Source organism: Argiope bruennichi, chromosome 4 (assembly GCF_947563725.1).
Source record: "Argiope bruennichi chromosome 4, qqArgBrue1.1, whole genome shotgun sequence".
Taxonomy (NCBI): domain Eukaryota; kingdom Metazoa; phylum Arthropoda; class Arachnida; order Araneae; family Araneidae; genus Argiope; species Argiope bruennichi.
In genome coordinates, this window is record NC_079154.1 from 141,964,842 (window position 1) to 141,984,400 (window position 19,559).

The 19,559-nt window shown below is 31.4% G+C and overlaps 1 protein-coding gene across 1 annotated transcript; it reads left to right on the top strand.

Moving 5' to 3' along the window:
• Positions 1-1,367: 1,367 nt before the first annotated feature.
• On the top strand, positions 1,368-5,452 carry LOC129966846 (tetratricopeptide repeat protein 27-like). Its single transcript, XM_056081434.1, has one exon. The coding sequence runs from the start codon at positions 1,453-1,455 to the stop codon at positions 3,979-3,981; it is 2,529 nt and encodes an 842-aa protein (XP_055937409.1). The 5' UTR covers positions 1,368-1,452; the 3' UTR covers positions 3,982-5,452.
• Positions 5,453-19,559: the final 14,107 nt, after the last annotated feature.

The following is a 19,559-nucleotide window of genomic DNA, read 5'->3' on the forward strand; positions in this document are numbered from 1 at the left end:
TATATTTTTTCTGTCTAGAAAAATAAATGTTGATAAATAGTTTTTTGAATTAGTGAGTACATTAAAACATCCATTTGATCACATTTTTTCAAATAATTATCATATATATTTTTTATATATATTTTGTAATGTATCGATAAAAAATATGAAACTGTAATTTTGTTTGTTTTCCTTTAATGATCTCTACAAATTAAAATGATATAACTGATTCATAAGTTGCATAGATTTAAAAAAAGGTATCTATACCGTTTATATTTCATAATTTGAAATTGTAAACATAATTTATTCAATATATTCTAATTTGAATTTCATGCTATTTCCTGTGAGCAAATGAAAACATCGAAGTCTCAATATTAATAAAAATCATTACATAAGAAAAAAAAATGTAATAATTTCATTAATAAGCTTTAAAATATTAACTTATCTAAGAGTAATAATTTATTTTTAAAAAGAACTATATTTATAAGATTCAACATTCAATAATATTTAAATAATATGTAATTTTTCAAAAGCACTGCCATAGTCATTTGTCAAAATGTATCCTTTGAATAAAAAAAGGGGGGGGGGAGGATATGGGAAAGGAAAGAATAAAGCAGCAGCAAACGAATTAAAAAACGACGTTAATTAATTATGCAAAAACAATAATTCCATTGAAAATACTAATTAAAATTTTAATATAAGAAATAAAATTACATAACTATGAAAATTTGGAGAAAATAATTCAAAATAATATTTTTAAAAAAACATCAGAAGTGTTTAATAATTGATCGGCTAGTGTAACATTTACTAAACAATGGTTTCATCAACGTTATCGGCAGACATCCCGACATGCGCAGAACGGTTGAAAATTGAACAGAAACGGTTTGTTTGGTACCTGACACGTGACCATGAATTGACCCCATTGAAAATTGATGAGCAATGAAAATCAACATGCATTACTCACCTCGCCTGCGATCGCTCGTTTAGAGCTGAAATGAAGTCACATCGAACGTACGAATGGACATTAATGCGAGTGAATTTGACACTCTCTAGAAATCGACCAGACCTTTGGTGGTGAAGCTTTATAAGGCAGATAACAGCTACGAGACATGAGTAATTATTTTTGTCTTGTGGTCATGTTACTCGGCTACGAACTCAAACATTGCGAGTTCGGTCATCGCTATCGCGAATCGCAACAGAATAACACTTTTTTTTTTAAAGTATTGATCACTGGTATTTGGGATATTAGTTACATAATAACAGTTTGTAAAATATCCGTCTTCGCTATTTTCAATGTATGCTTCATAAATTATCGCACGCATTTTACAATATATGTGCAAGCAAACAATCAACTAATCCTAGTCAAGCAAACAATCAACTAAATGATGACTCTGTGGAGTGCACGTTGTTTTTTTCTGTGATTTTGAATTGCTTTGTGCTTGAATATAATCAACGAAATATCTCTGTATAATAATGGATCTTGACGATGAAACAATAATTAAATATTTGAATGAACTAGAAATTCGATTTGTGACTGGGAATTTGTCAAACTATGATTTCAATGCAAATTTCAATTTTCTTCAAATTCATTCATCTAATGAATTATTTAGAGCATTAGAATTTGTTGCAAAAAGTGCATTTTGTCACGACTATGGAGTTATTTTAAATGCTAATTTGACTGATTTAGGATTGCATAATGTGTCGTTTGATCCAGAGAATCCAAAATCGCTCGAATGCAAATTTATTGCAGTTGATGATGAAAAGCTATCGAAGTATGTGAAACAAGTTATAATACTTTTTATTGGCATTTCTGCCTTGCAACAGTTCGTTAAAGCCAATGTATGCGGACCGGAAGTAGGTAATGAAAGTAATTATTCACTTTTTACTTCCATGTTTTCTGAAAATGTGACTCAAGAATATGTCATTCAGTTCCTCAGTCGGGATGGAGAATTGCCTATATCCAATATTGTGCAATTAAAACTTCTCTTTTTTAGCAACATGTTTTTATCTCATGTAATTGAAACTGATGATTTGTGTCTGACACGCCAATGGTGGTTAATGCGTTGTCTGATGATGCATCAACATGTATTAGCAGAGAGGATAGCATCATTACATGATGAAATGGCTTTGATAGTGAAAAAATATCTTGAGGTAAATTGGATTATTAATAAAGTGCACCCAGTAGCTGAATTGATATTTTATGTGGAGTGTGCACAAATGCATTTGCATTATCATGAAGTGCAACTAGCTAAAAAGAATATTTCATTAGCTCAAAATCTTGTCGGTTTAAGTGTTGAATTGACTGGAGCATATGGTAAAAGGACTCGATTTCAAAATCGAGCTGTTGCTCAATTACTTGTAAAACTGGTGAAGGATAATGAAAAGTCATCTGTAAATATATTTGAAATCAAAGAAAATTCTGACCTTCCTCCTGACTTAAATCTTCAAGATGACACTTTACTTAATAAGATTTCATTCATTAATAGTGAAGAATATCAAATAGAGTATCTTCTACCTGAAGAACAGGTAGTCCTGTTAGGGCATTGCCTTCTTGTCCAAAGGAGTGGAGCCTTTACTGAGCTTTTACGAGAGGAAGTGATGTCCTACATCAACTGTTTGTTAGAGCAACCGAAGATATGGTCTATTTATTTAAAGCTTCTTATCATGAGGTGCAAATTGGAAAAGGAGTCTTCTCGTCATGTTGAAAGATCTTTGATGCAATTGGAGTCTGTTATTGATTCTATTAAAAAAGGCAATCCAAGTTTTTCAGTACGTTTTCCTATGCTTTATGCCGTTGCTTTTCCTATGTTATGGGTACTGGAGAAAGAACTTGCTGATTTGTGGATGTCTATGGGTGCTACAAAAACTGCACTTGTTATCTATGAGAAATTACAATTGTGGCAAGAAATTGTTCAATGCTATTTTCAACTAGGAAGAACTTCTTGTGCAGAAACTCTTCTCCGAAATCAGTTGAAAGTAAAGGAAACACCTTTGTTATACAGCCTCTTAGGAGATGTGTTAGATGATCCTGAAATGTACCATAAAGCAGATGAGTTGGCAAAAGGAAAGAATGCCCGTTGCCAACGTTCTTTGGCATATTACTATTTTAAGAGAAAACTTTATGAGAAAAGTTTGCCCTTTTTCCAACGAACTCTAGAGATAAATCCATTACAGTCTAGTGTGTGGTTTTCTTATGGGTTTGCTGCACTACAATGTAAAGATTATCTTCTTTCTGCTAAAGCTTACAGGCAAGTTGTGCTATTAGATCCAGACAATTTTGAAGCATGGAATAATCTTTCCAATGCATATATCCGATCGCAACAGAAAGAACGTGCATGGAGGAGTCTTCAAGAAGCTTTAAAATGTAATTATGAAGAATGGAGAGTTTGGGAAAACTTTCTTGCTGTGAGTACAGACATTGGAGTCTTTGACGATGTCATCAGGGCTTGGCATAGGCTTCTTGATATTAAAGGTAAACATCAAGATTCTGAAGTTTTGGGGATTCTTGTGCAGGCCATTAATGAAGATATTCCAGATTTCTATGGTCATTCTGCCTCTAAGTGGAGAAAGTTGGCTCTCCAACTTCTTGGCCGATTATCTTCAATATCTTCAACTGATTATACCATTTGGAATGCTTATTCTGCATTATTATGTCCTGATCCAAATCTTGAAAATGACCTTGAAGTTTTGTCTCGATCAGTTCTTTACCAGCAAAAAGCTCTTCGTTATTCTACACAGATAGACCGATGGGAAAGTAACTTAGAACACTTTAAAGTGATCTTAAAAATAGCTGTTAGGTTATGCAATTTATCTCTGGTGTACTTAAAACAGCTTGATGCAACAACAAAAAATCAACAAAAGTCAGCAATAAAATTGGCCTTGCAGTCTGTTATAGTAAAAGCTCAAAAGAACCTTTATCCATATGAATCTTGTGATAAGATTGAATTGGAATCGAATCTTGACCAATTAAAAAATATGCTGAATGAAATGTTAAATTTTTAATAATACTATGAATACCAATTTTGTATAATGGTATGATGTTTCTATAGGAACTTCCACACATATTGCAGAATAATATTTAAAAGTTTTCAAAATTAATTTAACCTATAATATTAAACTATAAATTATTTTTTCAACACTTCTAAAAAGAAAAAAAAAGGAAAGAAAGAAATTTTTGAGCAATTTTAAGCGTGATAATCTGTTTGTATAATTTAATGGAAAATTATATAAAATTATATTTCAATGCTTAGGATGTTATGATTTTTTTTTAATGTATGCGTGTGCATGTAAAAATGTATATTTTTAATTCAAAAGCAGCCATTTGAGAAGTTAATCATTTCCATTTTTTTGTCAAGATTGCATTTCAGAAATATAATTAGCTTTGTGATAAGTTTTATTATTATTGTATTTTTTAACCATTTAAATAAAATTTTAAGGCATTTATTTTTTGCTGCCTGTCCAGATTGCTTGTTAATTGTTTAATGTTTGTGATGCTATGCATTAAAAATATCTTTAAAATGACCCTGTAAAAAATAATTAATTAATTATTTTTTTTCTTTGCATAATTAGAGCTGTAATGCTTTTTAATTTCTGTTTCTGCGATTTCCATAAAACATTCCATAAGCATCATATTTTTATTCTGGTCTTATTAACAATCAGTGCTGGCTGGCATTGCTGTCTGCAATAATTAATTGGCAAAATTGAACATATTATTTTGCAGTAAGATTGTTGTATTGGATGCATATTATTAAATGCAATTCCAAAAGTAGCTTATGTATTAGAATTTGAAATTATTATTTGAAACTATTAGTCATCCAGATACAATGGGAATTCTCACATTTATGAAATGAATGTTTCTCATAAATTTCTTGTTTCTTCAGAATTTTTGTAAAAGCAAAAATATTTTTCAGAAGTTAATTAATACAGAATATTTAATATCAGTGAGTATTGATAGCTTAGATGTTATGTAAATTAAGAAAAAATTATTCATGTTTAATGAAAGTTCATGTGATGCTTTGAGTCAGAAAGTCATTCCCTTAAACCTGCTATTAAAAATTTTAAGAATAATTTATTAAATTGTATACTATTAAACGTTTCACTTATGTTGCTAGGATAAAAAGTAAATTTTTTTTGTAAAATAATGTAATAACAGTTTAATTTTTTTAAAGTATATTTTTTAGCTTCGTTAATGATGTTACTTGAAAATATTTGTACATGTATGCATATTATATGAATATTCTGCCATTTTAAATTATGTTGAGTTTTATTTTATGTTGTGTTTTAAATTTAATATAATATTGCATTTATTCTTATTCATTTAACTTTTATTGTAAGCTATATACAATTAAAAATTATATATATTTTTTTAAAATTAAGACATTCATTAAGACACACTACAGTTTTATTATTCCTTTATTGTTAAATGTATTTCTGAATTTGTAAAAATGAAGAAATAATAATAATAATAAACTTACTGAGGGTAAATGTTGTAAGAGAATGATTAGTATAAATATTTTGGTATAATCGTATGTCAAAATTCAGTACATTATTCATTAGATTTCATATCTTTGTTAAGTCTGCTTCTTAAGTATTTTATTTCATTTATGTATGAATGTATGTTGAAAGAAGGAAATAAAAAATTATAAGTACATTTTATTAGTGCAATTTTTATAATATCCAACTTAAGTATTTTCTTTTGAAATTTTATTTTTCTCAGAATGTATATTTTATAATGAAAAATTATTCATTGTCTTTTGCTTCCACTCTAATTTGATTTAATAACTGAAAATGAAGAAACATTAAAAAAAGTGAGACAACAAATTATGTTATGTACAGATTTTAAATCTCAGTGTTTTTGTTAGGCAAAATGAATTATTAAAAAAAATTTTTTTTTTTCCAACACTGTGTCGTGTCTATATATATCTATGTATAAAGAGAGCCTAGGAACTAGTCATTCAGCCTCAACAACTGGTTCAGTATCATCAATTTTTGTTTCATATGAATGTTGATGATCTTTATATATGATATAAATTGTCATTTATGTCATTCACATCTGTCCATTTTCCAGAGAAATCATGTAAAAAAACTACTTTATTGTGCATTCTCTTGTGGGGAGGCGGGATTCATGACATTCCCCGGACACAGATTCAGAATTTTTTTTGTTTCATATCAGTGCTCATGAACATCAATGGAACTTTACTATCCATTTTGAGAGAAATTACAATATGAAACACTAGCCTTCAACCTACCATTCAACTACTGACCTAATTTCACCGCTTTTTGTTGCCATTTATTTACGCTGTATTGAAATATAACAAACCAATCAGAATGCTATATTATTATTTGCCAAATATAATTTAAAATGATATATCTTTTTAATGATCATATGTTATTCTTCAAAATTAATTACCATAATTCAATTAATCTTATTAATACTCACCCACTAAAGTGATCATGTCTTTGACCTGTCTGAATGTGTGAAAGAAGTTGCTTATTTACGTAATTTTCTAAATTGTATGGCTCAGTGGATGAAATTCCAACTGTTGTATTTTCTGATAGCCAAACAACTCAAAAACCTATTTAAAATTGAATTGTTTTCTAATCACATTGATATTCATTACCTTCATAAAGTTTATGAATGTGATGAAATGAAATAAATTATATTCCATCTGATCAAATGACTGCAGACATCCTAAGACTTTAACATTCCTAAAGCACGATAAATGCTGTAAACTAATTGGCATTAATGTTTGATTTTTTTTGGTATTTTGTCATTTATTTGATTACCGAGAAAAGAGGATTATTAGAAATAATCATTACTTTCCTTCGTTCTCCTCATTTCATATTCAACAATTAACGAACAATTGTTATAACGTGATATGCACTGTGATGTTCTTCAATTATATGGTTGTAGCTGTTTTTCTCAATTTTTTACTTAAACTTACTCTTGATCAATTCCATCTTTATATCTCATTTTTTAAATCTTGATAATGTCCTTTTTTAAAGCTGTTTAATTAAACTGCGAAAACCGATGTTGGAACTTCCACCCATTATTCGATAGCGTCTCCGAGTACAAATTTAGAGGTCAGTTTTCGATAGATATAAAATTGCTGTTGTGTATTTTTTTTTATGAAGAAAAACTGAGATTTGATATTATTATTTATGAAGTAAGCAATTTTAGCTCTTTTTTTGCGGTGATGATATTTCGACTTTTTGGAAAATACTTAATCAAGTTCAAATCTGAAATTTTCTACATGCGATGGAGTAGGTGCTTGAAATGTGAGACTGATTTGATAATCTTGGTCAGGGAACTTTTAGATAACACATTTATTACACACACACATATATAATTTTCACTTCAGTATCATAAACGCATCTTCAGGGGGGAAGTGTAGAATGAGGAGAGCGTAAACATCCGCACAAAGATATTTTAGAAAAATAGTTCGTTTGCTTCCCAGCAGATTTTGTGCTCACGAAGGGCTAATTCCACAAAAAAAAAAAATTATTTTGTTACTGTTAATATTTATAACATACTGAAACCCTGAAGAGGTTAAGCTATATTATGGCATTGGATACTCGTTAGCAAACATTAAAGAAATATGTAGTAGGATGGATGGGGTTAGTGAATTCTTAGAAACATATAAAATCTAAATAAATTACTGATAGAAGTAAAATGAAATTTTGTTTAAATAAATAATTCAAAACTGTCATGATTCTGTTAATAAGCATGTGTAAAAATGTAAAAAAATTATATTTTCTGATGAATGCTTTTTTATGAACTGTGAAAAGAAATACGCCAACTCCTGCTGTAAAATTTAGTGTAATGTTAAAGCAATGACCGCAAAAAATATAAATGAAGAGGAGCAACTTAAGAATGACATTTTTATTTTATCCCAATGCAGGATATTTGAAATTTCTTTGAAGGATAGAATATTCCTAAATAAGCAGAAAAATGAAATTTTCTCCAGTATTGAAATGCTAGAAATCGTTTGCCATTAGAAATTATTTCAATAATTGACCAATACGGCTGTCCGATTTCTCAAACCATTTTTGTGGGTCGTTTGAAGAATCTTTACTGTGAGGATAGTCCTCATATTTTGTTTCGAGATTTTGTAACTTCTAACTTTCCATGTCCATCCGACTATAAGGTACTTGTAATGACTATAAGGTGCAGAGGCATGAGGCGGTGTTCTGTAACTTCAGCTGACATACCAAAAATACCTGGTATTTCCTCCAATTGCTCTATTGACGTTGGTGGCCGAACATTTGAGCAGTTTTCGCTTTGCTCATAAAACTTCAATTACACAAGAACAGTATGTTTACATATATCTCAAAGCTATTATTATCAAAAATCATGCCCGCTTCACAAGACGACGCATTGGTTGTAAAACCTATTAAAAAATAACCAGCATTTCGGGGACCTTGTAAAGGGGTCGTTGTGAGAATCGACAGTCTTATAGACTATGGTTTTCAGTCTCCCCTGGAGAGGTTCGATAATAATGACGTACCTTTTTTTTATTGTAAAGATTTTATTGTTTCTCCGCTTTCGGGAGATTCTTTGAGCTTTGCTCGTCGTGCTGCTACGTCGATGATGTTACAAAGACTGATGGTTTTTTACATATACCGCTAGAGGGCGTTATAAGTGAGAGGCGGGGCAACATGCTTACGTTACATACTCCCGCCTTGAAATTGCACAATTTCAATATTCAGACACTATATGAATTTCACACATTACAATAAATTCGACAGAATTATTACAAAAAATGAATAAATGTAAAAACAAATAAAAAATACTGAAATAATGGAGGCAAATCTGGATCTTTGATTACAACCATATCATTAAGATTTACATTATTCTTAGCAAACTGCCATTTGTTTCTAAGATGTAAATTATTCAAATAATCACTTTTCCAATTTTTCCAAACTTGTTGTACTAATTTAGTTAATTTTTGCCATTTTGACAAATAATTATCTGATTTTTCAATCAATTGTGGTTCAGTAATTGAAGTTATTGGACGGCCAATTAAGAAATGTCCCGGAGTCAAAGCTGTATAATCATTAGGATCCGTAGATAAAGGTACAATAGGTCTACTATTTAGAATACCTTCGATTGCTGCAGTTAATGTTAAAAATTCTTCAAATGTGAGTTTTATAGAACCTACTGCTCTCCTTAAATGAAATTTAAAAGATTTGACACCTGATTCCCACAAGCCTCCAAAATTAGGAGACCTTGGGGGAATAAATTTCCAATCAATACTTTCTGTAGTTAAATAATTATTTAAAGTATCATCAGGATTACTCATTAATTTTTTCAATCTTTTTAATTCTGAATTTGTTCCAACAAAATTTCCTGCGTTATCCGAAAATATACATGCACATTTACTGCGTCGGGCAAAGAAACGTTTTAAAGTTGCAATTAAAGCATTAGACGTTAGATCGGTAACTAATTCCAAATGTATGGCTTTAGTTGAGAGACAAATGAAGACTGCAATATAAATCTTTTGAAAAATACCTTTGCGTTGGCCTTTATATTTAATTAAGAATGGTCCACAAAAATCGATACCACAATTTAAAAATGGTGGGCTAGGAGTTATTCTTTCCGCTGGCAGATTTCCTAATAATTGATTACAACTTACTGGTTTATTTTTGAAGCAAACAATGCATTCATTAACTATTTTTCTAGCCAAATTTATTCCTCCAACTGGTCAAAATTCCTGTCTGACAAGATGAAGTAAGGTTTGGGGACCTACATGTAAATACCTTTTGTGAAAAGATTCCATAATTATTTTTGTAAGTCTATGATGAGCAGGACGAAGCTTAGGATGCTTTTCATTTTGAGTTAATGTAGACTTTTGTAAACGACCACCTACACGAAGAATATTATCCTCATCTAGAAATGGTGCTAAATTTTTAATCTTACTTTGTTTAATATGAATACCCTTTGACAAATCTTTAATTTCTTCTGAAAATTCAGTAGATTGCACCTTGCTTACCATGAAGTTGGATGCTGCTTGAATTTCCTTTATTGTTACCTTACCTTTTTTACGTGCAGACAAGCACTTCAAATTATTAATAAATCTGAAAAGATAACTTACAAATTTAGTATAGTTGTTACTTAAATTTAAAATATTACAAATAAAATTATTAGAAATATTAGTTAGTAAAATCAATTCACAAAGAGTTTTAACTTCTTTCATAAAGTCATTATTGATTGCACACACTCGCGATTTGCTGCACAAAAGACTTGTTTTCACTTCACTCGATTTATTTTTTGAACACACATAGATGACTGCACCGTAGGCCTTATTTGAGGCATCACAGAAGCAATGTAGATCTATGGGGGTGGTATTCATGATGATAACACATGATGAATTTTTAACTGTTGTTAAGTCTGGAAATTCAAAATTTAAGTTTTGATTATTCCCTAATAATCCAGGATGGTTTGAAACCCATTCGTGAAGTTGCATGCCTCCTTTTCTTAAAAGTTCTATTAACTGCTGTTGTAAAGCCTTGATTTTTGGTAAGTTATTTGAACCAGTTAAAATGTCGTCAATATAAACATCAGTAAGAAGTGTTGCAGATGCTTGGGGAAATTCACTTTTTTCTTTCTCAACTAATGCCTTGAGTGTTCTGGTGGCTAAAAATGGAGCACATTTTGTTCCATATGTCACAGTCCGTAGTCTGTATGTTTCTACAGGAGCAAATCTATTAGGTTTCCACGGAATATTTTGCAGGTCTCTATCTGCTTCTGAGACCAAAATTTGGCGAGACATTTTCTTTATATCTGCACTAAATGCAAACTGATATGCTCGGAATCTCAAGATGATGCAAAATAGTTCCTGTTGAATTGTTCCGCCGTTCAATAAAAAGGAATTAAGTGAAACTCCACTGCTAGAGTTTGCAGATGCATCAAAAACGACACACAAGGGTACTGATGTGCTTTCTGGGCGAAACACGGCATGATGAGGAATATAATATTCACTATTGGCAATTCTTTCCATATGATTTAACTGGAAATATTCATCCATAAAAGCCTTGTATTGTATTGTCATTGTTTTATTTTTATCTAATCTTTTCTAAAGTAAATTTAAACGCCTTTCAGCCATTTCCTTTGAATAGCCTAGTAGAGAACGTTTTTCTTCAATTATTGGTAATTTAACAACATACCTTCCGGTACTATCCCTCTTATGAGTTGAAAGAAAATGTTCCTCACAGTAAGTTTGTTCATATGTTTTTGATTCGATTGAATCATATGTATTATTACTAAGAAAAGATTCTAAGTTAATGAAATTTTTAACAGAATTCTCCAGATTATCATTTTCAAAAATTAATCCAGAAAAGAAATGGGAATTTCTGCCGTCGATTGTTCCCGTTACTAAATATCGGAACACACTATTTTTTAACAAGAGTGAATTATCATATGATCTAAATTTTTCTGCCTTCAATAAATCAAAGAACAACTCACATCCGAGTAATGCATTAATTTTACTAGGAATATGAAAAGTCTCATTGGCAAGTTTTATCTCACTTGGGAAGTTAACCTTTGAGATATCAATTTCATTAGAAGGAGTTAAATGCGTTATTTTAGGCATAATTAAAATGATACAGTTCTGGAAAAATTATTGTCTTCATTAAAAATGGTAGTGGTTAATTTACTTTTAACGAAGAATTCTCCTCCGTTAATACCAGAGATGGATGCATTAATCTTTTCCCGCTTCAAATATAAAGAATTGGCCAAATCTGCAGTTATTATGTTTACCGAACTTCCAGAATCCAACAGGGCTTTTATTTTTATTTTTTGACCAAATGCGTCTTCAATAAATAACTGCGCGGTGCATAGAATGTTTGAAGATAGTTTCGAGTTACTTGTAAGCGCTGACTCAGCATCAGGGGTTAGTTTTTGTGGCAACCTCGACGAGCCAGACGGATCATTGTGTACATAAAGTTGCTCCCCCGCGTCTGGGGGCGTTACCTTACCAAGGCGCGTATCCAGATGTACCAAAGAATTATGGCCTGATTTTTGACACCTTCGGCAGAGGAATGTGGATTTGCAAGGTGGCTTATGCAATTTTAAACAGTTCTTACAAATGTTATATTTTTCTAAAAGCTCGATTCTTTTAGAAACATTCAATTTTAAAAATTCAGAGTATCTTTGTAAAGGATGTTCCAATTTACATAAAATACATGGCTTTACATTACTTAGTTTATTCGCATTAAGAAGAAAGTTTTTCGACATATTTATTGCGCCTTGAAATTTCTTGTGGAACTTACTACTTGTAGGGTATTTCCCTAATTGATCGAGTACCATCGCTCTTGATTCTAAAAATTGCAAGAGCTCCTTCAATGAAGGTATTTGTTTTGATTGTATGGACATTTCATATGCCTTTCTACTCTCTTTATCAAGTCTTTCTAATATTATATTTACTAATATAGCATTTGTTAAGTCATTACATTCTAAATTAAAACTTTTTAAACCTCTCAGACTTTTATTTATTGTGTCTGTGATATTTCGTAAGCCCTTTGCAGACTCAAAATTTAATTTTTCTATGTTTAGCATATTTCGAATGTGAATATCAACAATTGCTGGCTTATTTTCAAAGCGTTCTTCCAGAGCAGCAAACAGTGACTCAAACGTATCGTCACTTGTTTCTATAAATTTAGCTTCACCACGGATTGCAGCTTTTAAATAAAATAACTTTTGATCATTCGTTAATTCGATATTATCGTTTATTAGACACATAAATTGATTTTTGAAATTACTGAATTCTTCCATTTTTCCGTAAAATAGCGGTAAGGGAATTTCCGGAAGTTTCGTTTTTAATTCAATATGATTGATATAAGCTTTCAAATTTGAATTTTGATTTATATTATGCATTACATTTTCGTTAACATTATAATTAGAGAGTAAGCATTTCAAACTTACCTCTAATTCATTTCTTTCTTCTTCGATATCCAACATTTCTTGATCGCACTTCTGGCTTAGCGTTTCATCTTCGTCGATTTCCAAATAATCCTTGAATAAAATTTCTAATTCATTTTTTATTTCTTCCACAATTGCCAGCTTTTGTTGACAGGTGAATATAAATTTATTTTCTTCTTCAACCGTTGAACTACTTTCAACAAACTTTTTAACACTTGTTAGTTTCGCCTTTATCCTTCCACGAATTCTATTTAACTCTTTGGCTTTTTGAGTTTTTTTTTCTCCATATTTTTGCTAATTCGTCTCCGGCTCGCTAGGACCAGAGTGGAGAGGTTCGATAATGATGACGGACCTTTTTTTGTATTTTAAAGATTTTATTGTTTCTCCGCTTTCGGGAGATTCTTTGAGCTTTGCCTTTCGGCGTTGCTGCTACGTCGATGATGTTACAAAGACTGATAGTTTTTTACATATACCGCTAGAGGGCGTTACAAGTGAGAGGCGGGGCAACATGCTTACGTAACATCCCCCACAAGAAGAAATGTATGCTGGATAAATCATTGTGGCTACAGGACAACCCTAATTTATCGATGTACCAAGTGTTAAGCTCGGTTTAAGCAGTAAACAATCAGTAAGTAATAATGTACAATAACGTAAAAAATGAAACGGAACTACATTACATAAAACGCAGGAACAATGACGGCTCATCGTGGTTGTGGCTATGCCAGGAAATTGCAAGGAATTTCCTTACATTCAGTCCGGGCCATAAGAGGTGTGGACCGCTTAAGAGATCAATAATAGCCACACATTCGTTTATGGAAAACCGTTGTTGTATATTATGTGGAGACGTACTTCGTGGCTTCACACATTAACATGGCGTTAATGAAAGATCCCTCCAGGAGAGAAATTTGCTTCGATGATGGTAGTCATTCAGTTTACCTCGGAAGTTTTGGCGTACACTTTCGCAGTCATCTGTTGATGGATTCAGAAATTTTGTGGCTTTTCTTTTAATAACTGAAAAATTTAGTTTCTTATATCAAGGAATTTTTGAGTTAATCTGAGGCTTATTTAAGTTTAATTTTTGAAATTAGTAACTTTACGCAAATCATGCATTTATTACTTTATATTTTTAAATTTTATATCATTGAAAAAAATGACTGAAGGAATGAAATTTTTTTTAAAAAACCAACCCTACCTAATAGTTAGTGATTCCGCTACTTATAAATAAAAAATATTTAACTATTACAAAAGAGTATGAAAAAATAACTTTTGAAGATTATTGTTTTACTGAATATGTCGAGTCGAGTCGAAACGTAGCAAGCTGAAAGAGTGATGATCTCTTTAAATAATAAAGAAGAATGTGAACATTGGTGCTGTGCAAGGCAGACACATGCATACTTTGGAGGGGGGAGGGGGTGCATACCATTGTTTCGAGATTTTAAGAATTTAATTAATTAAAATGTAAGCAAAATTTGAATACTTTCTCTTGATAACTCCCGAAAATATTAGCACCATTTTAAAATCTAAATCGATTTTTTTTCTGAGTTTCGACCTTTTTATTTATTTATTTGCGTCATTTCACAATGTTTCATTGTTGAACTGAAGTTCATGGTGACCCGTATTTCATAAATAGTCACTTTGGACAACCATCTGGTTCGTCGAAAATAATGTTTGCTAAAAATTTCAATTAAATATTGTATGTATATCTTAATTACTTCCTCAACAAAATATTTTTTAAACTGCACATTTTGATAGACAAACAACGTATACTATTTTAAAAGACTTTCTGTGCATTTTCGCAATTTTCTGTTATATTTTTATACATTCTGTTTTACCACAAGAAAGAGCAACAACATTTAAATATGGACGCATTTTAACATTTTTTTCCAATCTTTGGTTTGAGGACGCGGTGGCATGGTGGTAAGGTCTCAGCTTCGGAACTAGAGGGTCTCGATTTCGAGACCGGTTGTACCGAAGAACCGTCGTGTAAGCGGGTTTGGTGCATTTTAAATCCGTCGGGGCTAAACGTCCTCCCGCTGTAGTTTTGTGGAAGTTTGGAGAGGGAGTGCCAGCTCATGTGTCGTCCTCGTCATCTGACCGCAGTTCAAAATGACGAGGTCCGTCCCAAAATAGCCCTAGTGTTCCTTTAAAATGGGACGTTAATATAACTCAACAACAACTCCAGTATTTGTTTCTAAAACCTTAATTGAAAACGTAACATAATTTTATCAAAAGTATAACTTATAGTAAAACCTACTCAACATTGTAAAGAAAAAAAAATCAGAATTTTTTATACCTTGATCATTAACAATGAAAACAAACCTAAGACTCATAGCAACGATGAAAACGATTTCAGTTTCAGTTCAACACTGAAATATACTACTGTAAAATGCACCCAAAGGATATTTCAAAATTTGATTAAAAATGGGAAAGTAATTACGTGTTTTAAATCGTATAGTTAAAAATATAACTTTTTGAATTTTAAGTTGATGTAAAAATCATTTTGCTGCCATAAAACTTTTGGAAGTTATGCAAAACATCAAAATATTTCATAATTTTTAATTAATTAAAATTTCAATTAAACTTTCAAAAGAATCTCTCAACGGTGCATATTTTCACCATCCAAACTATATATTATAGAATTTTAAAGCTCTAAGTCAAAAGGTTTGGACTATAAAGCATTTACATAGGACAATGGAAGAAAATCACGTGATTAAATGCTTAATGAAACGATTTGAATTTCAGGATGTGTATATATATATATGTATATACATGTAATGATATTTTAAAATATAATTTAAACTTATTTAATTTCCCGATTTTTAGCTTAATTTAGCACATATTAACTTCATTCTAAAATATTCTCTTATTTCTAGATCCCATTCCACTTTTTCTATTTAATGAATGCAACTGAAAGCTCTGTAAAAATGCTTTCGTCAGCTCTTCCCACGTTCCGAGTGAAGGTATAAGAAATTGTCAACAAAACAAATTCTTTTAAAGGATCCCTATAATTCCCTTACCTAAATTCGGCATGTGTAGGAAATCCCTATCAAATTCTCGCAGTATATAAACACTGGGAAAAATATTCTCTCTCTCTTTTTACGCTCTTTCGCTTTTGTGCCAAACTGTGAGCGGACGACTGTCCATCATCGCTTCTTGTACATAAATCATGCCTCCCGGGATGAAATAAAACGAAGTTAAAAATTTAAAGGGTCTTCCCTATCTTCGGCCACGCTTCTGCTTCGAAAATTATGTTTACACACACGTACACAGGGAAAAATTAGGAATCAGGGAAAAATTTGCATGCCAGTTAAATTGGTATCATTAAAAAAAATGTTTTTTAAACTTTAAAAGAAAGTAAAAATCAATTTTCGGAACATTTTCGGAAGTTATTGGGAAAGAATACCAAAATCTGGTATAATTCTAAAAAGACTGAGACAAGTATTTTGACAGTAAAGAAATTTTTATTTTCCTTGCCCATTTTTTTGATTTTTTTTAATTCGTTCATTGACTTTTCTTAATTGTTCCTAAATAAAGTGTAAAACCAAAATTATTTGTTTTTGTCTTTTTATCAGCACTAAAGATGTGTATACCTAAAAAAATGTATTGCTGTCATTTTGATCTCTGAAAAAAAAATGCAGAATATAATGCGTTTTTTATTAATCTGCTTTTCTTTCATTTCACAGGCTTTTGAATTTTATTTGATTGGAAGGGATAGAATAAATAGAGATGATATCATAAATCACCTCCTGGTTATTTATAATTCTTTTATGCTTGAAAGCTTCTGCTTTACTGGAATGACAAATGTACATTTTCTTTCGACAATTTTTAATTTAATCCACTCATTTCTTTATTTATTCGATATATATTTTTTCTCGTGATTTTACAAAGATTCTCTGTTAAAAGATAAATATCCGATTTTTAAAAAAAATTGCGAAATTTTTTGTGAAAATAATTCTTGCTAAGTATCTAAAGTCTTCTTTATCTCAAAATGAATATACTCTTGAGCGAGCTTCAGCGACCGAAAGCTGCTTGTTTACAAAGATTGTTTGAATCTATTTCTTCTCTGAATCACAAAAGAAAAAAAATTCATTGATAAACATCGATATATCTTACACTCAAATACCTCACACGAGAAAAGGTAACTGCAACAGAATCCATATCGATGTCACTTAGACTTTTAACTTTGGCTTTAAATATTACTCGTGAAATAATAACTCAAAGTAATCATGATATATTTATGATATGATTTGAAAAATATACGAGGTTCGAAAATATTTCTAATACAGAATGGTCTGTCTGAAACTTTGTCGCACACTCTCTAATAAAGGCATTCACTCAGAGAACGCCTTGCATTGCATTAGCGTACAATAGTTAGAAAAAATTAATTTTGGCACATATTTAGCACTTTTACCGTATTTATCGTGAGATTCTAGGCGACTTCTTGGCGATTCATCTCTGGAATGCGGTTCATAGTATTCTAAAACTGAATTTGTATTTTAGATGCATTTTTAAAAATCGATTGAAATATAAATTTTGCACGAAGCGACACTTGTAGTCACAAAATCCTCTACCAAATGAGATGTATTTCAATCATTGCGTTTCTGATTTATCGTGTTTACGTTTCTGAAAGTACAGAACGGCAGACGGTGAACTCCTCGCAGGATTTGATAGCTGTCTTTGCCATAGAAGTTAAATCCGTGTTCTGAACTTTATCCACCAAGCTCTCTTCGTTTTGCAGTTATCGTGTAAAAGCATATTCACACAGCCGGACAGTCAGACTTCCTCTAAATAGATTTTACTCAAAATCTACAGATTTGATCTAAAGACCGAATTTCATCCTTCTAATTCTAAGCTTTTTTTTTTTTTTTTTTTAATTTTCTTTCCCACAGACGGACAGAAGGATGGAGAGACAGACAAACATTTGCCAAAATTGTGCTTTTCGAATGTGAGGTCTGAAAAAAGGAGATTCGTCAAAACCTAGAGTTTGAACTTTTGATATGACAATAATTCCTCTATAATTCGTAACAAGAAAGTAAAAAAAGAACTGAACGAAAATAAATCTAATAAAGAGAAGTTTAAGGTATAGCAATGAAGTGTGGAAAGGCGCTGAGCATTTTTCAGTTATCTTTGGACATTTTCCAGAAATAGGTCTTTCGATCTCAGAGAGATCTACAATGCAAAAATTCGTCAACATTTCGAGTTTGAATTTTTTGATGATGACAATCTTTTCTTTACACTTCGTATACTAGAAGATAAAAATTTATTCTGGGGTTGAGATGTTTAATTCATTTATAAACTACAAAATGCAAAAATTGGATAATATTGGGATTGAATGTAGGATAGTCCAATTAAAATGTTTACTGAAGGCTTTTCCTATTTAGGAAAAAAATTCAAATCGATCCATTGATGAAACCATTAGAGAACCTGTAATATGAAACTTGGCAGTTTCATTTCATAATATTAAAGGGGCTATACGAAATAACGGGTATTTTTTACATCTTTAAGGTTAGCAAAACTTTAAGATGGTCGTTAGAGTAAAGAATTTCATTGGCATTGTAAAATATACAAATTGCCCAAACAGACAGAACGCAGAAAAGGGAGAATTGCATTCAAATAAAATTTTCAAGCACAATAGTATCACTCTGAACGCCACACCAAAAAAGAAAAGAACATGAAAATGTAAAATTTAATAATTAAATATATTATAAAAACTTGCTTTAGCAGAAAAAAGTCATGAATTTTTGATTATATTTTCGTTTTTTTATAAAAAGCAGTCTAAACACCTCTCCCGAACTTTTTAAGCATCTCAGAAACGCCATCTTCCTAGTGTTGATTTTACATTTACTAAAACTCCAATTAAAATTTAAAAATTCTTGGACGCACACCTATCCATCCTCCAAAGTATATCTATTCTGTAGATTCAAATGGTCTGCTTGTAGGGGACCAACACACACACACACACACACACACACACACATACACACACACACACACACACAAATTTATTACATAATAAGTAAATACACTCGTGTCCAAAATTAAGGTCACAAACATAAAATCTGCGAAAAATGAAAAACTGTTCACTGTGTTGCCACGAAATTTGGCACAGAGGTACACTACAATGGAAGAAAGAATATAGACACATAACAACGTGGAAAATATTTTAATTGGGATTTAAGAAACCAGGTATACTAAAGAGTGTTACATTATGAATCAGAGATAAAGCATTTATCTCGGGAAAAGCCTGTCTAATATGCAGTGTGACCACCGTGCACTGCTATACAGGCTTCAGAACGAGCTTTCATACTGTTTAAATGCTTGGTGTAACTGTTTAAATGGTGTAACTGTTTAAATGCTCGGTGTAACTGTTTAAATGCTTGGGTGTTAATAAATGCTTGGGGCAACAAAGCCCATTCTTCCAAAAGCGCGGCTTTTAACTCTTGGAGGGTATTAGGTTACGCAGTGCAATGGCTCTTCCGAGACCATCCCAAACATGTTCAATAGGATTGTGATTCGGAGACCTCGAGAGTCAGTCCATGCGTCGAATATCCTCTTCCTCAGGAAAATCATCAACGATCTGGGCTTTGTGTGGACCATCGTTTTCGTCCATAAATATGAAGTCTGGGCCAAAAGCACCCCGGAACAGCCTTACATAGGCTTC